General features: G+C 33.5%; 1 protein-coding gene across 1 annotated transcript in view; it reads left to right on the forward strand.

Annotated features, from left to right (window-relative positions):
- The window catches only part of LOC123669006 (failed axon connections), a 36,975-nt gene extending 16,586 nt beyond the window's left edge, over positions 1 to 20,389 (forward strand). Inside the window, exons 2-6 of the mRNA XM_045602683.1 lie at positions 13,338 to 13,473; positions 14,461 to 14,663; positions 15,477 to 15,614; positions 18,556 to 18,819; positions 19,407 to 20,389. Of these exons, the coding sequence (XP_045458639.1) occupies positions 13,338 to 13,473; positions 14,461 to 14,663; positions 15,477 to 15,614; positions 18,556 to 18,819; positions 19,407 to 19,478 (813 nt within the window). The 3' untranslated portion in view covers positions 19,479 to 20,389. The remainder of the gene's footprint in view (positions 1 to 13,337; positions 13,474 to 14,460; positions 14,664 to 15,476; positions 15,615 to 18,555; positions 18,820 to 19,406) is intronic.
- Positions 20,390 to 23,857: the final 3,468 nt, after the last annotated feature.

The raw sequence follows: 23,857 nt of genomic DNA on the forward strand, positions 1-23,857 counted from the left end.
TTTATTAGAAAGTTAAATAACATAAAATTAAAACTAAATGCAACCTTTACTTCTTAAAGTGAATGAAAACAGTAATACGCATGATGACAAGTTTTTTGATTTTGGAAACTATTTGTAAAGTTCAAAGATAAAGGAGAGATTTTTTACAAATCGGATCACAGCTGACTCTCCAGACGGAAACTATTATCTCGTGTAGGCCTATTTATTGCTTTATTGCATTCGTAAATACACATCCTGTCACTTCTAGGTACAGATAAGCCTGTCTATACACACGCTTCGTTATTTGTTGACGCTTTTGTTAAGACTGTTTATTGGAATTTGCAGCGCTAAGCGTATATTGTCCATTGTTTTAATTGATACTATTGTACTCTTTACTTTAGTTATTTTTTTTATGCATAAAAATACATTAAATCAATAAAAAAACATAACACACACTACCTTGCATTTGACACACACAAACACACGCATATTATACTCTTTTGTTGATTGTCAGTCTATAGTCAAATTGAAAATTTTTAAAAATGGTTCTTTATTTTCATAATTTTTTGGTTTCCTTTAATTTAAATTTTTAATTATGGTCGAATTTCGACCTTTGGGCGACCACTAGTTTTGATAAAAACGACTAATTTTCAATTTACTGACATAACTGTTCTGAATATAATATGTACAAGTATTAGAGTATAAATTACCGAATGTAATATGAACTTTAGTAGGTATAATATAAAAAATATATATTGCTTTAGTGTGAAATATTTCTGTAACAGTCGATGTTTAAGTAACGGTATCCATTGTGGTGCATTGTTTACATTTATCGCTAACGTACGATGGTAAAATTAACTCGGATTCAGTGCTTGTTGTCGCTACCAACTAGCGCGGTATCTGCGTAATTAGTAATGTTATGTTAATGCAGGCACAGAGTTGCGTTGTTGGGTTTGAATACTGATAGCGAGGTCAATGGGCTCTTGTTTCAAATACCTTGCGTTGAGTTCGCGAAGTGATTCGCACTAATTTTGTTTAGTTCGATATTGATCTATCGATGATTGCATTAGCTATGTATTTTTTTTGAAACATTTTTTAAAAAAAAACCTGTTAATTTTTTAAATATTATTAATGATTATTTTTTATAATTAGCGTGTATATTGATTAATATAACTGTCTCCTACTTACTGAGTAGTAATCATTAGAATTTACTGAATCTTTTACTCCAAGTAAAAAAAAAATATTTAGCCCAAAATGCAATACATATAGGAAGCTACGGTAACAATACTGTGTGTGTTATTTCCTGTTATTTTGCAATTTAAAATTTTAAATGTGCAATAAATTATTAAAGAAGAAAAAGAATTTTAAAGGTACAAAATACTCTTGTTAAAACAGCATTGTTATCATTAAAAGTAATGTTTAAAATAATCAGGTTACCAAACCGCTAAGGGAGAACATAAGTTTAAATAATAAAAAAAAGTTTGAAACCTTATCATTGTCGTTAGAAAAAGTCAGTATTCATTGAAAGTAAACGATGAATACGATATAGAATCACGATTGGATTAAATGTATTCCATGGTTTGGATTAAACGTATTCGATGATTTGCAAATAGCAGACATTTCAGTGTCGTTTGAGTTAGTCGTTACATAACGTAGGTAGATAGTCAGCAGACATGATCAGTGTCGTGTCCCGGGCGCACCCCGAACCTCCCATCGGGGCTGGTCGATGGCCGGGGTCGCGCAGGCGCGGGACGCGGGTCGAAGCACTCTCGGTTGCCGACCCCCACGTCTACGCGCCCACATTATGTTACATTATCCGTCTATACTATTTACAATAAAGGAACTTTATTAACATAAGTATAAATTAACTACTGTATATCTGTTGCAATTATAAGCTACAAAACAAATTAAATTAATTGAAACAAAACTATTATTTTTAACTCATACAATAAAACTTGGTTAACCTAATAAGTACTAAATGTTATATTCACATTTCTAAATGTTATAATCACATCCATCCAGAGGTTTATTCTAATCTATATTTAACCCTCCGACGATAGAACTTTTTAATAGGGTCGGGCGCTGTCTATTACTTTCGCGAAAGCTCTTTAAGTTGACGATGACAAAGCACATAATTGATAAAACTTTGTTTTAGGACAACTTTTGTTACCTCGTAACTTGAATGTTCTTAATGATGTGAATTGAAGTATTCTCAATCACAGAATAGGCATAAGTTAGTTGAATGGAAGTATTAAAGACAAGTTTGATAATGAGAATAATTCATTGTACTCTTTTAAGTCAAGTTCTACAAAGTGAGAATAAAGCGAGTAGGCCAAATCTACTGCGAATTCCATAAACAGTTAAAGTTACGAAAGACACCAATCTCAGTTTTAACTTTTATGTTTAAAAAGATGAAAACGTAATGTGAATGATGAAAAAGTAATTTAGTTTGTTTATTTATTTCATCATAAATTGCCTGCGGTTGGTTTTAGAACAGTTCAAAAAGAAAAGAAATTTATGACCCATTTTTATTGAGCATAACTAAAACGGTGTTGACTTTAACAGCAACAGCACGTCACCAAATCCTGCGACACTTAAAAAAACAAACAAACTTAAATTATGTTCGACATTCCTTTCATTTACCTACCTCGGCGAAAACCCTCTTGTGACGCCTCGAACTAGGTCGTGGTATAGTAATGCTTCGCCTATTCATTAAAATAAATTAAAAATGCTAGCGAAATGCAAAACCTTTTCACATTACCCAGCTAGGTAGTGACAATAAGTATAATAATAAATAGTTATACACAAGATACTCATTCCTCATTTCTCTCACTGTGCATCACCGTTTTTTAGTGTCAACGTTAACTAGGTATACCAACTTATCATTATCATAAACTCGTTCGCAGTTTAATTATGGTTCTACAAGTTTAGTTGATTAAAGCTAGCTTGACTTGCTTAAATATAATGTAGTTTCTGGAGTCATTTGCTTATAATCGTTGATATTTTATAATAATTAAAAAATATATCAACGGTAGTCTGAACTTTGTGTCAAATTTTATAACAAAGTAAAGATTAATTTTGTTAAAAATTGTTATTAAGAAATTTAAAAACTTAATTATTTTATAATCTATATTATATAATCTTTAAAGCAAAGTATTTTATCAGTTTCCGAGATAGATTTTCAGTGGAGATCAATATGTTATGTGTATATATTCGATTATATATTAATGAAGTTTCTCTTTTAGTCTGTCCTGTGAAAGACATAAATTAAGTAACTGTACCTGAGATCAACGCAATACATTTCTCATGTAGAAAAAGAATTTTAAATGCTCCGACAGAAAACCGGTATTAGGGGACATACGTCCGTGGGATGTTATTCGGGCTCTTGTAAAGTGCCGCTTCATCCGATCCTTCGATTATATTATTAGTCTAGTAATTTTGAAATTTAATTTATGCTCAGTAGTGGATTATTTAGTTTTCTTTTTATGTTCATTTGTTGCATTTATCACAGTAATACATGCTAATTAATTAAAAATTATTTGACAACTAGATCTAAAAATCAGCTACAACAAATTTATCCTCGAATTTGTAAAATTAAGTAGTAGGTATATAAATTTTCTTTAGTAGTGACTTTGCTAAAAACATATTAATAGGCGTAGTGGTATTAAGTAACCGTTAGAAAAACAACCTCAATAGTTACATGACAATCTCCCCCGGGAACATTTGGATTCAGGAAGCTCTGCGCAAAATATGCTAATTTGCTATTAGGCCAACACTTGCGGAATTCCAAGTTGATCCGTTCACTGGTCATCGTTGTTTGCGTGACTATGTTAATATGTGATAAAAGCACATTACATCGGCACAACTGCCTTTCATATCTTTTATACGTTTTCTATTGTACGAATAGATTTGTTTGGAATATTGACATAAAACATATGAAACGAACGACAGAAAATGTTTCTTTTAGATTTTATACTAATAAGCTTAATTCTATAATTATTTCATATCTAGATTTATTTTTATAGTAGTTAATTTATCGTCGTTCTCCTTGTGTTAAAGTTTGATATTTGTCAGATTAGTAAATATTTACGGTTACTTCTTCCGTCTTGAAATGTGTTGTTAATTTATGATTTTATTTTTTCAAGCCGCCTAAAAAGATAAGTCAATGTTTAACATCTGTCAAGTGTCATATACCCTTACAAGAGGCAAGAGTATACAGGCTTGATTGTGACTGTGGTCTCTCATATATAGGCTAAACCAAAAGATCGATTAAAACTCGCGTTAATAGAACGTATAGTTGACCAAAACACCGTCGCTACATTAAGTCCGCAATCTGTGAACATAGTCTAGACAAAGCTCGCCATTATATTAGATTTGATAAACCACAGGTCCTCGCAAAAGAATACCGATTCCAACCGCGGCGGATCCGTGAGGCTATTGAAATTAAAGAAAAATTTTAATAGAGAAGATGGATGGCCATAACCACCTGCTTGGGACCCCATTATAATAATTAAATCAAAACAAAATAATTGAATCAAAATCAAGCATAAAATATGCCACAGATTAAAGATTCAATTAGCTCTTTCTGCGTAAAAGCAGGACTAATTAAAATATTGACTTATCATATGGTAGTTTCGAATAACTTTGTAACGTTATTACGTCTGACATCTCAGTCCTTACGGATAAAGTCAATACAAAGTAAATTTTACTAAATGTACCTCGCTTTCTACAGGTCTGTAAATGTTTTTTTTTTTTTTTTATTTATATGTAAAGAAAGGAATTCGTTTAGTATGTTGCAGGTGATAATAACTTGATATAAGTTTTTTTTAATAGGCAAAATAAATAAAATACGGCGTTATAAGAGTCCGAATATATCCTGTTCAAGCACCGCTTATCAGACAAATTATTATATATCGTAGATTCTCGAATTTGAAGATTACAATTTTATTCGTTTTCGAAATATTTATTATTCAAACGAGTTGATGAGTTCATAACTTCGGTTGCGTGGGTAAATACATTTGTACCAATTTATTTTAGTTTTGGTGTTCTATTTTAAATTTTGTTAATATTATATTTATCTTATATATAAATTTCTCGTGTCACAATGTTAGTTGCAACAATACTCCTCCGAAACGGCTGGACCGATTTTTACTTAATTTTTAGTAATTTTTATTAATATGCATATCGGGTAGGTCTGGGAATCAGCCAACACTTTCATACTCTTAAGTTATAAGGGGGGATTAAGGGGGTTAGTAACATATACGGCAAAACAACGTGTGTCAGGTCAGCTAGTAACAATATAAAAGATCTAGTAAACCTGCATTAACTATTGCTGCGAAACTATTTTTACTCGAATATATCTACGAATTCGTTTTTTGACCCATTGGAGTACATTAATGCTTTCGGTTATTAGAAATCTGTTTTGAAAGATGTGAACTACTTGGGCCTGTACGCAACGCGTTAAACCAGAGCTATGTCAATATTGATACATATTTGAAATACATTTATACAAAAAGAGCTCAGTGATTATTTTTAACTACGAACCCTTTAATGTTTATTTTATTTTATTTTTAGTATTTGTTGTTATAGTGGCAACAGAAATACATAATTTGTGAAAATTTCAATTGTCTAGCTATCGCGGTTCTTGACATACAGCCTGGTGAGAACCGACAGCGAAGTCTTAGTAAGTAATAGGGTCCCGTTTTTATCCTTTGCGTACGGAACCCTAAAAACGTAATATGAATTGTAGAAAAATCTAACAATATGACTAATGACCTTCTATCTAATTACATATTATCTCCTGTCTTCCACCTGTTTTTTTTGGAAGTATTAATACTCGTACATACTTAGGTACTTTAAGATTGAGTTTCTTTAATTATTTTTTACTTTTTAAAGGCACCTCAGGTTATTGTCGGGTTTTTTTTAAATTTTTAATTTAATTTTTATTTTATACTTTTTATAAGTACACTTATTATAATGTACATTTTGTTTCTCCCCACCACATATATTTGCAGATATTGGGTATTTTCCCCACTTTTATCCCCAGAGTTTTTTCAGGGCGTAAAGCGCTTTTATTTGAGACCCCACTAGATTATATTTGCAGACATTCGGTTATTCTTCCCCGCTTTCACCCCCCACAACTTTTAAACGGCTCAACCGATTTTCATCAAACATATCTAAAAACACTCGCCCGTAACTCACCTTTCATATAAACTAAATTGAAATCGCTTCATCTGTTCGCGAGCTAGGGAGCCACAGACAGACAGACAGACACGTCAACCCCCTCTTTTTGCGTCGGGGGTTAAAAATAAAATATTATATTAGAAATTTGGAACCTGTCATTTTTATATGACAGATTCTTATACATTTTAAAATATTTTGTGATATTAAAATGGAGTGGAGTGATAAAGAGAACCGAATAGCTGTCATTTCATTCCTCTCCATACGCCTGGTATTAGTCAAATGTTTTTGTACCGGGCTTTTATTGATCGGCACAATAAAACATTTTCTGTTTTTGACAAAAAAAGATCTGGCCCTCCACGTAGTGTTCGTACGAAAAAGACGATCGAAGCAGTAAGGGAAAGAATTCGAACAAATCCTGTCCGAAAGAAAAAGATTTTATCTCGGGAGATGAACATAGCACCTAGAACCATGTCGCGTATTTTAAAAGTTGACTTTCAGTCCTAACTTGCAGCCTATAAGAGACGCTCTGGTTGTTTCTTAACTGATAATTTAAAAAAGAACAGAGTGGTAAAATTAAAACAACTACTTAAGCGGTACGCAAAGGGAGGTCACAGAAACATTTTGTTTAAGGATGAGACTATTTTAACAATTGGGTAATATTTTAACAAACAAAATGACCGTTTTTATGCTCAAAGCTCTAAGAAAGCTTCCCAATTAGTCAACAGAGTACAATGTGGACATTATCTGACTTTAGTAATGGCTTGTTGGGGTGTTAGCTATGTAGCAGTGACTGAGCCATATTTTTGTGAAAAAGGTATCAAAATACCGGCACAAGAGTATCAAGATTCTTAGTAGGTATTCTATGTAGTTAAGCCCCTTAACAACATCATGTCCAATAACCAAGAATGATCCTTTCAGCAAGACTCGGCACGGGGTTATAAAGCTCGATTCACCCAATCTTGGTTAGAAACTAACGTTCCGGACTTGATTATAATTTATGGTCAGTTTTAAAGAGTATGGCTTGCTCTAAATGCCATGATAATTTAGAATCTCTAAAACAATCTATACGATTGGCAGTGAATTTCTCATTTGGCAAGTAATTTTCTCATGGAAAGACTGTGTGCTTCTATTGATACTACCCTCAGCGTTTAAAGGACTATAGAAGTCATTGGATAGCACTTCAAATAGGTTTTATAAATTTTTAATGGTATATTAATGTATTAAACTAACACACTGTTATAGTAATAAATGTTACGTGCAATAGAAAAAATGTTTTTTTTTCCGTTGTAACAATATTGTGGGCAAGACTATGTATAGTTAACAGGGATAATAAGATACGGTAGAGTTATAGAAAAGTATAAGTTTTTCTTTCACATAAGTACTTTAGTGTATCACGCAGATGTAGGTAAATATGTATACGATGTATACGAAATTGAAAATATAAAATTTGCATAAAATTGACTACACACACACTTAAATTAAAATGCTTATTTATATCTTATCTAAATGTAAATAGCTAAGTATGTGTTGAATTATTATAGTATGGTTTCTGTGTCACCGTTTGGTATTAAAAAAATATTTTCAAATCTGATAAACCGAGTACTACGATTTTTTATGGCGATTCTTTTGAGTTTTTAACCGACTTCAAAAAAGGGGAAGATTCTGAATAAGATTGTATTTTTTATGTACGCTACCTCAGAACTTCTTACTGGGCTGGACCTATTTTGATGATTCTTTTTTAATCGAAAGTTGATGCTTGTCTTACGGGGTCCCATTTAAATTAATCGAGATCTGATGTCTATTTTTGAGTAAGATTTAGCCTGTAACGTCCTACAGCTGGGCATAGACCTCTTTCTCCATGTAGGAGACGAATTGGAGCTTAATCCACCACACTGCTCCACTGCGGGTTAGTGAATATGTTCCCTACTATGAGTAACGATTACTCATCATCATAATATGACAAAAACGTATTTATGATAACGATCGGTATCAATGGCTTAACGTGCTCTCCGAGGCACTGTGGGGAGACCCACCCACAATTAAGGACAGACATCCAAACCGGAAAGAAATGGAATGAAAACAACACTCGAAACACTTATATTTTATCAGGTTTCTTCACTCTCGTTGTAGTTGTTTTAGTTTGTTTCCTGGTTTCTATATGTGTAGCGACGCTTGGGACCCCGGTAGCGACCGAAACATCACTTGAGATTGCATCCAGTTCTGTCATCGTTGTCACACGGTGTCTGTGTCCATTATCATCCAGTACGACAATAATGCTATCTCTGGTCCCAACACTTTGCAACGCCAAAGTGCTGCCTAGCAGCCAATTTTTTTAACACATAGGGTATACATTTAATTTATACTTTGGGATCATTTTATAAGTATGAGTAAATTTAAGAGCATATTATATATATATATTTTTAAATATTTTCCCCAAAAGTAATGTTATATCAGTTACCGTGCATTGTAATTTGTAAGTCATCCGGTTGAGCAATTTGTGTCCATCCTGGAAGTCACAATTTTCATCTAAAATAAATTAATAAAAAAATATATTTGTTTTATAACTGCTTCTTCTATTTGAACCTCGAATTCACAAAAGAAATGAAAATTAATATTTGTTTGAAGAATGTTAAAATTTATTTTGATTGTCAGAGTGGTAATAAAAGTAAAATTTAGCGCAGTACTAAATCAATTTAAATAACTTACTGTTTAATCAGTTATTCCAGCACCATATTGCAGTCCTTCTCAGCTTCATATTCTACACTGTCCCTAGATATATGCGTCGATTTTGTTGATCGTTATAGGTATCTTCGCACCGATGTCCATATAATTACAAAATAAATTCAAACCTCGATAAACCCTCAAGTGACGCGTGATAAATACTATTCGACGATTTATTTAAAATCCATTGTTAATTAAATGACATGGCGGGAAGTATTGTAAACCGCACTTACAAGTGATAACCAGCTGGAACCCGAGGCCACGTGTCCTTGTTTCAGCAACTTGTGTGGTCTGCTTGAAATTTTTACTTACAATTATTACCGAAAAAACCATGAAGACAATAAAAAATTCGAAGATTCTATAAGAATGTGTACCCCGTGGTTTACAATAACACTTTCACTCAAGTTATTCAAGTTTTTTGGCATTCTACTTTCTAATTTATTTTCACCACTCTTTGAATCACTATTTATATGCTTATTTCCGTAAAATTATCTCTTACGAGATACACTACTGCAAGTTGAAGTACCATGCTCGTTCTTTGGATATCCACAGACATTTTAACGTCTTCGATGAAGATCTTTGATGATCTTGATCCTTGGAACTTAAGAAGCCGACCGATGGCGGGATAACCATCCAACTGCTGGCCTTGAAATGCACAGGCCGAAGACGGGCAGCAGCGTCTTCGGTGCGACAAAGCCAGTACTGCGGTCACCAACCCGCCTGCCCAGCGTGGTGACTATGGACAAAACACACGAGTTCACGTTATTTTTGGCGTAAACTTGTGAGAGGCCTATGTCCAGCAGTGGACTGTATAGGCTGTAATGATGATGATGAATGATGATGAAGATCGGTTTAAAAGTGAATTTTAAAACTTATTCTTCGCCACAGGATCATTAATACTTTGTTTTGTCTTTAATTGTTTTTTCTTAATTGTTAAAAAATAAAAGAACATCTTACTTTTTTATTTCCAATACCCATCAGAATGTTAATGAATGATTACTTGCTTGACTACTCCGTACTTCGTGCCAAGTGCTCATTCACAATAACGCTTATAACTTTCAAAATTCGTGAAAATAATATTGAAGTTTTTGAAACATTTACACCTATTTCTCTCCTTAAAGTAGGGTTCAAAATCACTATGAACACATTTTGACAATATATTATTTAATTGTAGGTAATGTATCCACAAGAATCTTAAAAAAACGTTTTAAATACTCGTAAAAATTCCTCTCTAAAAAATTGTATTTACAATTATTGTAAAAAGTATAAATTTAAAGTGTCTACTATGACCATTCATAGAATGTGTTGTGACATTTTTTGTGCCGACATTCCTAAATGAATGATAAAAAAATCCGGATAAGAAACGGCGATCACAAGTTGATAACACACTATTCTGAGTTTCAAATTTCAATTCGTAATATGGAAAATCTAGAGGAAACCTGCAGGTTTCTTCAATAGGTTTTGGTGGTTCCTGAAAAGTGATAAGAAAAAGTTTATAGGATTTATTTCGATAAGTATTATTTTGCCATCCATTGGTGCTGTCACGTTCCGGTGGAGTTATCTAAAGTATGCGTGCAGTGGAGTAGTAGCGGGTAGCTTCTCCTTCATGGAGAAAGAGGCCTATGTCCAGAAGTGGCGTGTTTAATATCATAATAGGCATGAATGCGATGGATCCTTGGTTATTATGCTATTAAACAATTATTTTAATTCTTTTGCTAAGTGTCGATAGTTTGTTAAAGTGTCGATAGTTTGTTAAAGTTTTTGATTTTTTGTCTTTACTCCCAAAATAACCTTCAAACATACTTCGTACATGTTCAAAGTTTATGAAATCACCTACATATCATGTTTATTGAGTATTAAGAGAATTTTCTACGCGTTTTAAAATTCAAATTAAACGGCTAAGACAGATGCAAGTTATCATTGTAGAAAATTCTTCTTACAATTTTTTTTTTTAATTTATTTTATTGGCTTTAGAGACTTTAGTCCTACAAGGACACGCCAGTCCCATTTCTTACAATTTTCTTACAATCTAAAAAAAATGATTCCGGAAAAATAATTAAAATCAGTCATATTCATTTATATGGTTTTAAACATATTTACAATATAAAATCGTTGCGAACCTTGACAAATTGTAGTATAACATAATTATATCTTTCCCAACTTTTTAAATTTACTCCGTTTTAAAAGTTACGGAGCTGTTATCTTGTATTACAACTATAAAAAATCACTTATCACATTTATGTGTACATACATAGCAGTTGTAGGTTGTAATCGTAGGGCTGTCGCGGACAGGCGAGCAGGCAGGCAACTAGTGGGGTGAGCGGGGTGAGGTGGATGGTCCGGCCGGTGAACTCTGCAAGAAATCAATACAGCTGCCGGCACCCCGCCCAGATTTTGGGCTCGCTCTAGCGCGTAACCATGGCAACGAGACTTACGGCCCGACCACCCGCGCACACATTCACGAACCCGACGAACACAATCGTAATCTTGTGGGACCGAATTTGTTGACTGTTTACTGACAAATAATATTATTAAGTATATTAGTATTATAAAATAATGAAATGTTTGTTTACTGTAAGTTAATCATTATTGAACTATCAAAATTTATTTTGAATGAAAATAAATTGCAAAGTAATATTAGCCTAACATTTTACGTTTATTGAATTTTTAATGCATTTTGAACCGTGTGTGCATATCCATATATCGCCGTTGTGCGATTTTGTCGTGTCCTTAAACGGCAACGCAGGGACGACGCCCCCGCTAGTCACGTGGTCGTTTCTCCCCGTCTCAGGCTCAGCCAATCCTACTCAGACCGCCTAACTAAACCGCTCTCAACATTTAATTTGATCATTGTGGACATCTGTTGCATGTCACGTGGTTGGTCGTATTAATCGTTACGTATACCACCATTCGATATTTGGTGATATTTTTAGTTTGAGACTGAGGTAAAAAACGACATTTTCTAAAAAAATTATCAACAAAAAAAAAAAAAATACGAAGTATTTATTCTACGAAAATTTTATCTTAACATATTTCAGTATGTGTTACTTTATATCGATTGATATTCTAGGAGGCTGAGTATCTACGTGCGTCAACGGGTAGTCCAGGTCAGTCTCGCTGCGCATGCTCAGCGAGCTCGCCTGTTGCTAGGCCGCCTAATAATAAAAATAGTTAATATGTTAATGTAAATAGACGACTACAATATAAAGTTAATCCTTGATACGTTTTACTACCCTATCCTGACTGCCTTATATAAGATGAAAGTTAGTAATACATTCAAGAGAGTAGTTTCAGTTCCAAAAAAAATATTTGAAATTTTTAAGTTAAATAATTAGTCTCGATAAAATAAAGTTTACACATTTAGAAATTTGAAAACGTAATCAGTTATTTTGCAAGCACTGTGACTGTTAAGTGTAGTGTGAAAAATACCTTATGTCTGCGTATAAAGAAAGATGTCAGCGCTTATAATAAACTAGCTGTGCCCGTGACTTCGTCCGCGTGGAATCTAACAAAAAAGTTATTGATCAGTTCGTAGAGCTAACTACGTTAAGTTACTCATTATTACATTAGCAGCTATCTGCCAGTGAAAGTCCCGTCAAAAGCGATCGAGCCGTTTCAGAGTTTAGCCGGAACAAACAGACAGACAGACAACAATTGTAACAAATGTAATTTTGGGATATGTGCCGTGTGTATACACCCATATGCATATAGAAAAAGCGGTTATTTTAATATTACAAACAGACACTCTTAATTTTACTTATTTGTATAGTATAGATAGATAATTTGTTGCTTTGGCGTTATTTAGTTCTATAATTATGTCATACGTTAGTCGGTGTAGGCAAAACATAATTAATATTGTTTTCATGTAGGTCTCACTAAGCTATGCGAATTTTTCAAATTTAATTTGAATCAAATTAATTGATTATTGTATCTGTCTGTTTTAATATAGACTATGAGTTGTCGTATTATAATTAGTATATAAATTTTATTGTAACTCGGTGTGGTCGAAACTACACATATTATTTTAGCAGACTTTTATTAAGTAAAATGACAGACGAAATGTTCATTTCTAACTATCAAAATAACTCGTGTAACTTAACAAAGAATCTATCTTTGTTGTATAGATTTTATTTTGTTGTAATAAATTGCGAAGAATTTAATCGTTTTTATGTCCTGCGACATGTTAATTGTGAAATTTGAGCATCGTAATACCTATTTGGTTCGTAAATAAAAATAAAGCGAAGTTATATTTAGAAGAAAATAATTAAACTATTCTATTATAAATCTTAGAAATGAAAAATATATTTCTATTCTAACTTTTTTTTATTTTGCATAACAAAAGTAGACATATTGATTCTTGTAAGAGCGATATCACAAATGTGTTTTTTGTCAAGGCGATTATTAATTTAGGTGTTATGCGTGCCATAAAAGAATTTTGCTTATGATTGTTCTAGAACGTCGATCACAAGGCAAAATTCCGCTCCAAAAAGGGACAGCTTCCATTCGTGGAGCTCAACGGCGAAGAGATAGCCGACAGCACCTTCATTATCAAAGAACTCTCTGAGAAATACAATAAAGATTTAGATGCTGGTGAGTAGTACATACTTTATTTTATTTTGTTATGTACTATTATGTAAAAGTTCATCCAATACTGAAGTATTAAAAATTAATACATTATATATTACTGTACATTGTATGTACGAGTATTTTAAAAAATATTGTCAGATTCTCCTTCCTATGTATATAATGTAGTCTAGCTAAAAGATATAAATCCGTAAATAAATACGTATCTCTTACATAAGTAACAAAATGGGTACTCAAAAGTGGCTGACTAATTATTATTTCAAATAAATTATATATGTACAAGAATGTCAATACCATTAAAGTTGTTATTGTATCTCGAAAATATGACAGTACCATACTTAAACAAATAACACAGATATAATTTTTTAATCTTTGTTTTAGTCACTATAACGCAAAAAGTTTCTTAGTTTGTGAAATATACATACTGTATCTATCAATGTGAGTAGTCTATTTACATGATAGCTATTGTCCTTAGTCAAGGAGTAAGAGCGATTAAAGTATTAATTAAAGGAGGCACACAATGTCTCCATTATGTTACATGATATTTTTTTTCTGTTTTTTCTTGTCTTTGTTCGAAAGAAAATATTGAAAAATATATTCCATTGGATAGAAAGTAGAGCTCTGTAATTAGGTGAACAAAGATAACGTCGTCTTTGAAAAGTACTGTTTTCCTCGTATGTTTTATTTAAGAATTTCCACGTCTGACTCTTACAGACTGAACTTAGAAATATTGTGATAATTATTGACAGCAAAAACAATGCCTGTAGTTTTACTATAGTACGTAATATCTTACGCAGTTTAATACCTAGTTGAGTTTAATATTGTATTTATGGTTATCCATGTTATGAATCAATACTCAAATCCGAAGCTTTCAGGTATTCGAATGGTCCGGGCGACCTTAAATTCTAGATAGTCTAGAGGCTGCGCATGTGCACTTAATGCATCGAGGCGCACTAAATTAGCCTACATCCTATAAAAATCCGTCTTTCACAGGCCTGACGCCCGATCAGCGGGTAGTCACGCACGCGATGATTTCGATGATCGAGAATCATCTTTCGTGGGTGATTTTGTGGTGGCGCGCCAAGTACCCTGACAGTGTTATCAAAGGATACCAAGTGAATCTGCAGAATGCACTGAACACCCGCCTCCCGAACCCGATACTCAACTTCTGCTATAAATTCACCTCTGGACGCAAGGTAAGGTTTTTGAAATTTTGGTGGGTGCTTTTCGTAAAATAGGAATCCCTCCGCTCTCGACGAAAGAAATAACAATAACAACGTAAAAGTGATCATTCAAATCGCGCGTGCATTGTTACGTTATTCTGAGATATGCTTAAGTATACTTAAGTGTTTTTTGGTCATTTTTAGTTTTTATTATTTTACAGACCAGTGACAATGTCCTGTTCCTTAAAATGAAATTTTTAATTGTTTTGCCATACGGATAACATATGGCATTGAACGCTGGGTCTAAAGATAGATACTATATAAAGTTAATGTATATGTGTATGTTTGAATCAGCTGCGTTAGACTATATCTACGTGACAAAATTACAGCAATATAAATCAGTAGAGAAATGTCTTAAAAAGGGCACCGGCGTGGCGCCGCCATTTCTTACAATATACGCCATTTTGAAAATTATATTTTTTTTGCCTCCCCCCCTTGGTGTCTGCCATAGCAATTTTTATAATAGGAACATCCCACCCCATAGACATAGGATCGTTGTACTCTGTAGCGCAACACGGTGCTCTACGCATCCACCCTCCCTTACCCTTCCTCGCCATGGGGCGTCTGAGTCGCCATATTGCTGTCAGTAGTAGTTAAATATCCGAGCACCTGTTGATCTCCCCTAGTAGATGTCGCGCCGTGTTAGTGGAATGTACATCATGGTTAGTTATCATGGGATATGATTTGTTTTTGGAATTTAAATAACTTATTTCCACCCTACATATCGGACGGTTTTTAAAATTTTAAATTTTTGAGAATGTTTTGATAATCGTTGTTTGTTTGTAGGGGATGAAGAAGGCGAAGGCTCACGGTATCGGGGTTCACACCCAGGACGAGATCATCGAGTTTGGGAAGAACGATCTCCGTGTGCTCTCCGACCTTCTGTCTGACAAACCGTTCTTCTTCGGAGATGAGCCGACACTCGTGAGTATATAGCTTTAGTATACCAACAGGTTCCACGTGTTGCAAATAACATCGTTATCTGCTAGTGAAGAATTGCTAAACCCTACAAGCGATATGTGTACATTGTTAGGTATAGGGGTCGTCCATTTATCAAATGATGTTTTTAACAGTTTTTTAAGGTCCACTCCTTGTGATATTTCATCATGTTTTGCCAAACCCGTCCCCCCTTTCGAGCCTCACGTAGTTAATCGATGATCTCGTTAATTACATGGAGTCCGACAGATATGAATATTATGATTATATTGCTTCATATAATAAGTTTAACTTTTTAACCAACTTGAAAATCAGGAGGAGGAGGTTCTAAAGTCGATTGTGTTTTTTGTGTTACCTCGTTACTTTTTACTAGGTGTAACGATTTTGACGATTCTTTTTTTTAAATCGAAAGATGTTCCTTGTCATGTGGTCCAATTTAAATTTAATCAATATCTATCTAATTCATACTTTTTTTAGTTATACCCAACAATGCGTAGTTAGTTAACTATTTTATACACTTCCTACGTCGTAGTACTTGTCGATGTACTTTGTCGACTTTTTTTTTGGTTTGTGAGAAAACACATTTTTTTACAAAACTAGATCAACAAACAAACTTACGGTTCACATGATATCCGTAGTTTATAGACGCATGTAACACCAAAATTATCGCAAGGGCGTAGCCAACCGAGTTTTTGTCCCCTTACTAACCACAGGAACTCAACACTGCTTGAGATCAGTATTATTTAGCTGTGATTATGGTCGAGGTACTTCCCCGGGCAGCTCCATTTTTTGAGCTGGATATTTTGCTGTGGCCTACCTCAGTTAAATAACTGATAACTAATGTATTCGTTGTAATGATGGACTTAATCGTTATATGTATTAGTTTCACTTTGGATATTAAAAATATTGGCTTTAGACTCGTTAATAGTTTCTTTGTTTGTACAATTACATTCATTGATGGGCGCGGTGCAACGCCGCTGGGTGGGGGTGGCGCTTCCTGCTCGAAGGGGTCGATAACCGATCCTGCATCATATCGAACTTTTAAAAATAGACACGATTTGTATGCACCGCTATAAAAATCTATTCTAAAAAATTAACAAAAAAATTAAAAAAAAAGAACGCTCTAGCGCTTAATTCGAAGAAAGTTAGGGGATAGGTTGAGATAACAAATTTGGCTGAGTTACACATTTTTTTTACTATAATTATTTATTTTTTTGTTATTCGCCATGATAAACAACAATGGCGTCTTTGTTTTTTCATTTTAATGAATTTTTTATATCACGAGCGTTTTTTATAATTAAAAAAATGTAAACAGAATTACGTGAATTAATGAAAACTTCTTGTAATTAAAAGCCAAACTGATTTTATTAACACTTTCTTAGAATAATGCTTTGAAACATTTCTTTTCATTCGTATAAAAACATTATCTGTTACGAAAAAATATGGTTTCGGTATAATATCACTTATCTTTTTATTTTTTATATTATGTGATATCCATCAGAGGAGTGACGTTGATAACTCATAACGATGTGATCGTAGGTGTAACCCTTGTCACGTATTATATAGACCCCACACAATATTATTATGCTTATATTACTTATGTTACATATAAAAAACATATACATATAATTAATTAGCATTAAGTATTTGCGACAAACGCTTTCCTATCGAAATAATTCAAACATAAATTTTATATTCAACTAGCTGTTCCCTGAGCGCGTAGTTATGCTTTTTTTGGTCGTATAACTCAGAAACCTTTGTGGGCTCATGCACAACACTTTGCTGAAGGTCATCACATGATTAAATGCATAGTTTACGATTGTATAAAGGACATACAGACAACCAGTCATTTTTATAGATATAGATAAAATTTTGCATATTTCCATATTCTAACAATAACAATTCTAAAATCAATACGCTTACGTCGCTAAATTTTATGTATTGAATATTAAAATAAATTTTATATTATTTCGTTAAAACCGGTACCAATATATTATTACTTTGATTAACTCTTTATTTGGTCGGAATCGATTGGATGTTAGTGAGGTGATTGGGAGAAGGGATGAGGTGGTTGGTGGCTGTCTGGAATAGGAGGGTGGCGCTCGGGTTATGACCTCAGCTCGTTCAGGCTAGGACATCTTAACCTCTCTGCGCTCTACTCAACCCTACGTGAGCTAACTGTACATTATAAATCAATGTTTTATTGTGCGACATTCGAAATAAACTCTATTGATAGGATTAAATATTAGACAAATATTTTTAGTTTATTTATTGAAAATCATATGGCTATGAAATATCAAAGTCTCTGTCAGCTCTTTATGCGGTTCTAACAAAGAAGCAAACGACTACTAAGAAATGTTCCTGTGGCATAACATGGATTCATAAAATATGTTATGATTGTAAAATATGTTTCGTTTGTTCTATGTCAACGGTTTTCACTAAATTCCTACGTTTTATGATATGCTCTACGTCAATACAATTTAGCGAAGGATATAATCAAAATCCCGGCAGCTCCGACTTTTCTTGTATTCTCAATTCTACGTGGTATTAGAGAAATCTACTTCACGTCTTAAATAATGAAACAATTAATAGTTAAAATAAAATGCATTTTAACAGTCTAATGTAAAAAAAAAAAAATTATTTGCCAATTATATTATTTAGGTCTACTGTTTAGTACGACTTAACCTTGACTCGAAAGAACAAATTCTTATTCTTTGAATATGCCAAATCAATGAATGAATGAAATCAATTTTTTTTAAATTAATCAAGAATGGTTACGTTTTTAAATAATTAATATTACAAAAATAAAATAAAAATAGTCACCAGTCACCACATCCATTCAACACCTAGAACACGTATTAGTATGTACACCTTAGAACCTACGACATTAAAATGTTAAAACATAACAAACCACGTATTATTGTTACAGCTCGACATTGTAGCGTTCGCAAATCTCGCTCAATTACACTTCATAGACAAGGAAGTTCAGCACGCGCTGCGCGATGCCCTAAACGAATCGTTCCCTAATTTAGTAGGGCTCGTATCTCGTATCAAAGAAAGGGCTTATCCCGACTGGGATGAAATATGCGCTATTGAAACTGCCGCTGCAGTTGCTAAGAAGGAAAAAGAGAATAAGGAAGGAACCGGACCCGCTGAAAAACAGGCGATCCCTGATGACGCTGAAAAGGGAAAGGTATGTAAAATATACCATAGCCGAAATAGTTTATTGGGTACAGTCCTGAGTTTTTGTGCATTCACTAGAAAATGAAAATATCCTGAGGAAATTTGCACGTTTAAAAAAAAATCGGTGACATACATTACCATACAGCAATAAAGCAAATGTTCAAACAAGGCACTATCATACTGTGGAAACTTTAAATGAAAACACGGACTGACAAGATAAACACACAGGCTAAAGAAATTTTCTTGTCTATAATAGTCTATACGCATTTTAATTTTAGGATAGTATCGAACAGACGACTAGCTTTAATGGAAAAACCAAATATGCGCAGTTTTGGCTAAACAGTTTATTTGTATGTTAATGGTATTCGATTCAATTTTGCTTGTCACTAATTGTGTCAGAGTAAATATAAAATTTAATACGCCCCGTCAGCTCTATTAAGGAAGCCACGCGTCTTATCTGCTACGTGTTTTTATGAAGACAAAATTAATATTTTCCAATAATCTATTTCATTATTATAATTTATTATGTTATTATGTTATCCAATATTTAATGTTATAGTGTTCTTTAATAAATAACTATTATTCGTGTCGTTCCAGGGTGACGAAAAGGAGAAGGAGTTAGAGAAAGAGCCGGAAGAGAAGGAGAAAGAAAAGGAGAAGGAGAAGTAAATTCGATTAGAGTATACGCTCGATCCCACTACCATACTTACATACGTGTTGATACATTTAGGAGTCAGACTCGTAATACAATCTGTATATTGTAAGCGTGTAAATCCATTTGTCTTTCCCGTTTTATCAGTTGGTGACGCAAGCCCGTCTTTATTGAGCTTTCGTTTGACCGTCAGTCAACAAATACTAGAAAGCAAGTAATATTTGATAGTGGCATGAAATTCGTCTTTAAGGTAGTTTAAAAAAATAACCATAATATATGTTGTATTTTCGTTATTAATATGAAAAATGGACGATGTAAGTAAACAAGATGAGTGAGTAGAAATATATTTTCTGACTGACGGTCTGTAAATTTTGTCCAATGAGTTTAGCTTGATAACTTGATTGCTTGATATGCTATTGCCCTGTAGTTATAATTCGTTGGTGTTATCTAAATTTAATTGTATTGACGTTTAAAGTTTCTCGTAGTTATCTATTGTAAAATATATTATACGATGGCGTTGTCCATAATTTTTCGGTTTAAAATTCCGATCAGATAATAAAAATCCGTTATAGGTAAGGTGAGACTCACAGGAGTTGATAATCATTTGAATAAATGATTTAGAATATTAATTAATGATAAGCAACATTAATATTTTCATTCAATCATTGTATTGCTAAGTATGGAATGTTTAGTGCTTTTACGGTCATCATTGATGTTCGACTGTAATTATTCATCTAGGGAGCGTTTCATGACTTTCAAATTAACACATCAGATAGGCTACATGTATTAACTTATTTATGATAATATACTCAATTCATATAATATCTATAGAAACTTCAAATCGGACATTATATAGTATATATTAAGACTAGTATAATTGATACCAAAAATTGGCAAACGTTTATTAGGCAAACTAAAAAGGGAAGATGAAGCGATAAAACGCGAGGCTCTCACGGTGCCGGCGTTTATTTAGAACCTTTTGAGACTCTTGTACTTTTATTGGTTTTTAGAAAAAAAAAATTAAAAAAAAAAAGAAATTTACAATTTACAAATTTTTGATAAAACGAAAACACCTGGAAGACTGTTTTTCATATTATTGTGTAATTCATAGTCCGTAATTTTTTGATATTATAATTATTAATTATTAGAGTTAAGGTGTATTCCATTTTTATATATTATATATCGTCCATATGTCGGTCCGCGCGCCAGCATTATAGTCGCCGTCGTCGCACCTCTAGCGAACCATCTGCTATTATCCCCTCATCCGTCATCAATAATCAATCATTAATCATCGTGCTCATTCGTCGATCACTATTGATCTTTATCGTTATCATTATATTCATCGTCATCATCATTGATCTCATCATTGTCGTCAAGCCCATCTTTATTTTTTTTCAATCATCATTATGATTTAACTTCATCAACGTCACCATAATTCTTTATAATCATTATTATAATCATTACTATCATTATCATCGTCATCATCATCATCGATACCATTATTATCATCATTTTTACTATCATCACCATCACTGTTTTTGTATATTATCGTCATTTTATTCTTAATCGGCATTGCCATTGTAACGAAACGATTTAGTTTCTAATACTCTAAGACTGTTTTCGATTTAATTAATTCGTTAATGTAAAGTTGTGACAAAAAACATCGATGAATACCATCCGATTTCCATTTTGATAGTTATTTTGTTCGTAGTCACTGAAACAGGCTTTCTCTAAATTAAGTTAAAGTAATTTAAAAAGTCCCCGTTTCGTCTCATGTTAATACTATTTCTTTCGAGCAGTCGTCAGGCCTGTATAGCAGTTTCGGGGTGTTGAAACGTTTTCACCAACGTCCAACGTCGATATCATCCGTGGACGTCGGCTTGAAATAACTGTCTTGATTACATAGGGTCTGCAGTTAAGTGGCGGTGCGTTGCGACTTTGGTCTCGCACGACTTTTTACGTTGTTATGTCCTATAGGCAAAATTTATCAGACTGCGATATTTCGAACGGTCTTAAGCTTACAATTCGTAGATGACAGGTTCGCTAGATGGAGGACCTGTATTTTGTGTAGCAGTAGCATCTTCGATTCTATATCGGATATCTCTAATTAATATTAATAAATTAGTCTAGTAGAATGTACATTTGATAATATGTCTAAAACGATGTTCACAATGAGTAGATATCATACTAAGTGGGTCCGACTTCCCCGGTCCCGAGACTGGGTGCGGCTCACTAAATGATATTAGGTTTAGGTATTAGCGTAACTTAGATAGCTCGTGAACGTCCACCTGTCGCGTCAGCTGTAAACCCAGAGGACGAAGAGAAAGGAAGCTCGTCCCATCTTATAATAATAGACTATAATCGGTGGAATTAGTTTGTATTCAAATTTTGTGTTGACGTAAGATTTTTAATTTGTCATTATTGGGGTATGGTCGACGCTCGCGTCCCTCCCGACAACTGCTGACCATCACTGCCATTAGCCTCGGATGTAAGAGTTAAGGTTAGGAATGTTAGAATGTAGGACGTTGATGGTCACGCCATGCGGCAACCGTACGCGCGGTTCTACCTTGTAACAATAGGTACATATAGGTGTAGTATTGAGGCTAACATCGTTAACGATAGCGGAGCCTGTTTCAGTGCTTCATCAGACTCGAGCGCGAGTACTGCCCACCTATCATCTTAGCGTCACTTGTATGTAAGAACGCGACGGGTGTTCAGCTTCACCCGTGTATCTTAGTTATATTTCGTAGCTCTAAGCCACGAAGACGCACTGTAGACGTCGGCTCGCGATGATGGGACAATAAAGAAACGAATCTCGAACGTACACTAAGCGGACGCTCGCGTCGTAACAGTCTTTATTGTCCCACTTCATAGGATAAATTTCTATTTAATCAAATTCAACTTATTATTATTCAACGATATGACTCAGTTTATGTTGTAAGTTTTAGTGCTATAATACAAATTAATCATAAATAATTATAGGTATGTGCTGTATGTTTTATATATAATAGATTCGTAGAGATACAATTTTATGAAATGAGTTTAATTGAAGAATTGTTTTTTTTCTCATTATAGGTATATTGATATTGATTATTCACTTATGTGGTTTTTTCAATTATCGTGTCAATATCTAGTTATAAATAATATTCATTAGATAGTAATGGTTCGCCATAATTGTACCCTTTAATATAATTGTACGACATAACTGAGCTTTCAGTGGAAATGATTCTCTTTAAGAATTTCTGTATAACATTCTATTGTCATTAAAGTATATATCGAATATGCTAAAACTGCAAATGCTTTAGTTAGATATCATAGCATATCGTGCTAAAGCATGACGCAGGTATTATTTTATTTTATTTTCCTATTCCTTCTTTCTATTCATATAAATTCGAATCCATAAGACTTAATATGTTAGGCAAGTGACATCAATGTATGTTTATTAGAGTTCACTCCTTGATAAACGATAAGACGAACGGTATACAAATCAAATTGAAATCCTTTAGACTGATTTTAGTAGCTCTGCATTGCGATAAACTTCACCACCTTATTCTACTACATAAGCTTTTGCAGAACGGAATCAGACTTTCTTCATTTAATGACATATCGGCGAAAAAAATTAAATTATATTTAGCAGGTAATTAGTTGTATTAAAATTTAGTTAAATGTAATTTTGCTCGACCCGATTTACCAAAAGGCTTGCACTTTCTTAGCGTTAAAAACTATACTTCCACTGATTTTTATTTATCTTTATTTGCTTAAACAAACAGGATTAAAATAGGTACAACATACTCAGAATATATAAAAAAATACTCAACGTAACACCAACACGTTTACCACAGATTACGATGATGAAGCAGCGTTATAAACTTTTTTCTGCCAACATGAAATGTTTAGAGGACGGATAACGAGATCGAAAACGGTTGTCTTAGGTGGATTCTTAAAAAAGAGCAAATGAAACATAATACTTCGCAGTCTCCCCGCGATAGTGTTAGTGTAAGAAAATCCATAATATGAACTATGGAGTGTAGAAGAAAGGAGCATCCTCTTTATACATATATCAGACAGTCCGTTCAGTCAGAACCTGAATAGCTCGGGTTTTTTGGTAAATCGTGTTTTTGAACATTTTATTTAAATACGAATTACATGCTGATGAAATATTAATAATATTTTTCGATCTTACTCTCATAATAATTAAAGAAAAATTATATATATATGACCTGGTTATTTAAATAAAAAAATCAGGAGTGCAATTAGAAAAGAAGGAAAATAATAATCGGTCTGGAGACATGAGGATTTAAACCGACCGGACCGGACCGGTCGCCGACCGCGGTGTCCACAGAATACTATAAACTATTACTCCTACCGGAGGCCGTGTCCTCGGCAGGGCTGTCAG

This window comes from Melitaea cinxia, chromosome Z, assembly GCF_905220565.1.
Source record: "Melitaea cinxia chromosome Z, ilMelCinx1.1, whole genome shotgun sequence".
NCBI lineage: Eukaryota > Metazoa > Arthropoda > Insecta > Lepidoptera > Nymphalidae > Melitaea > Melitaea cinxia.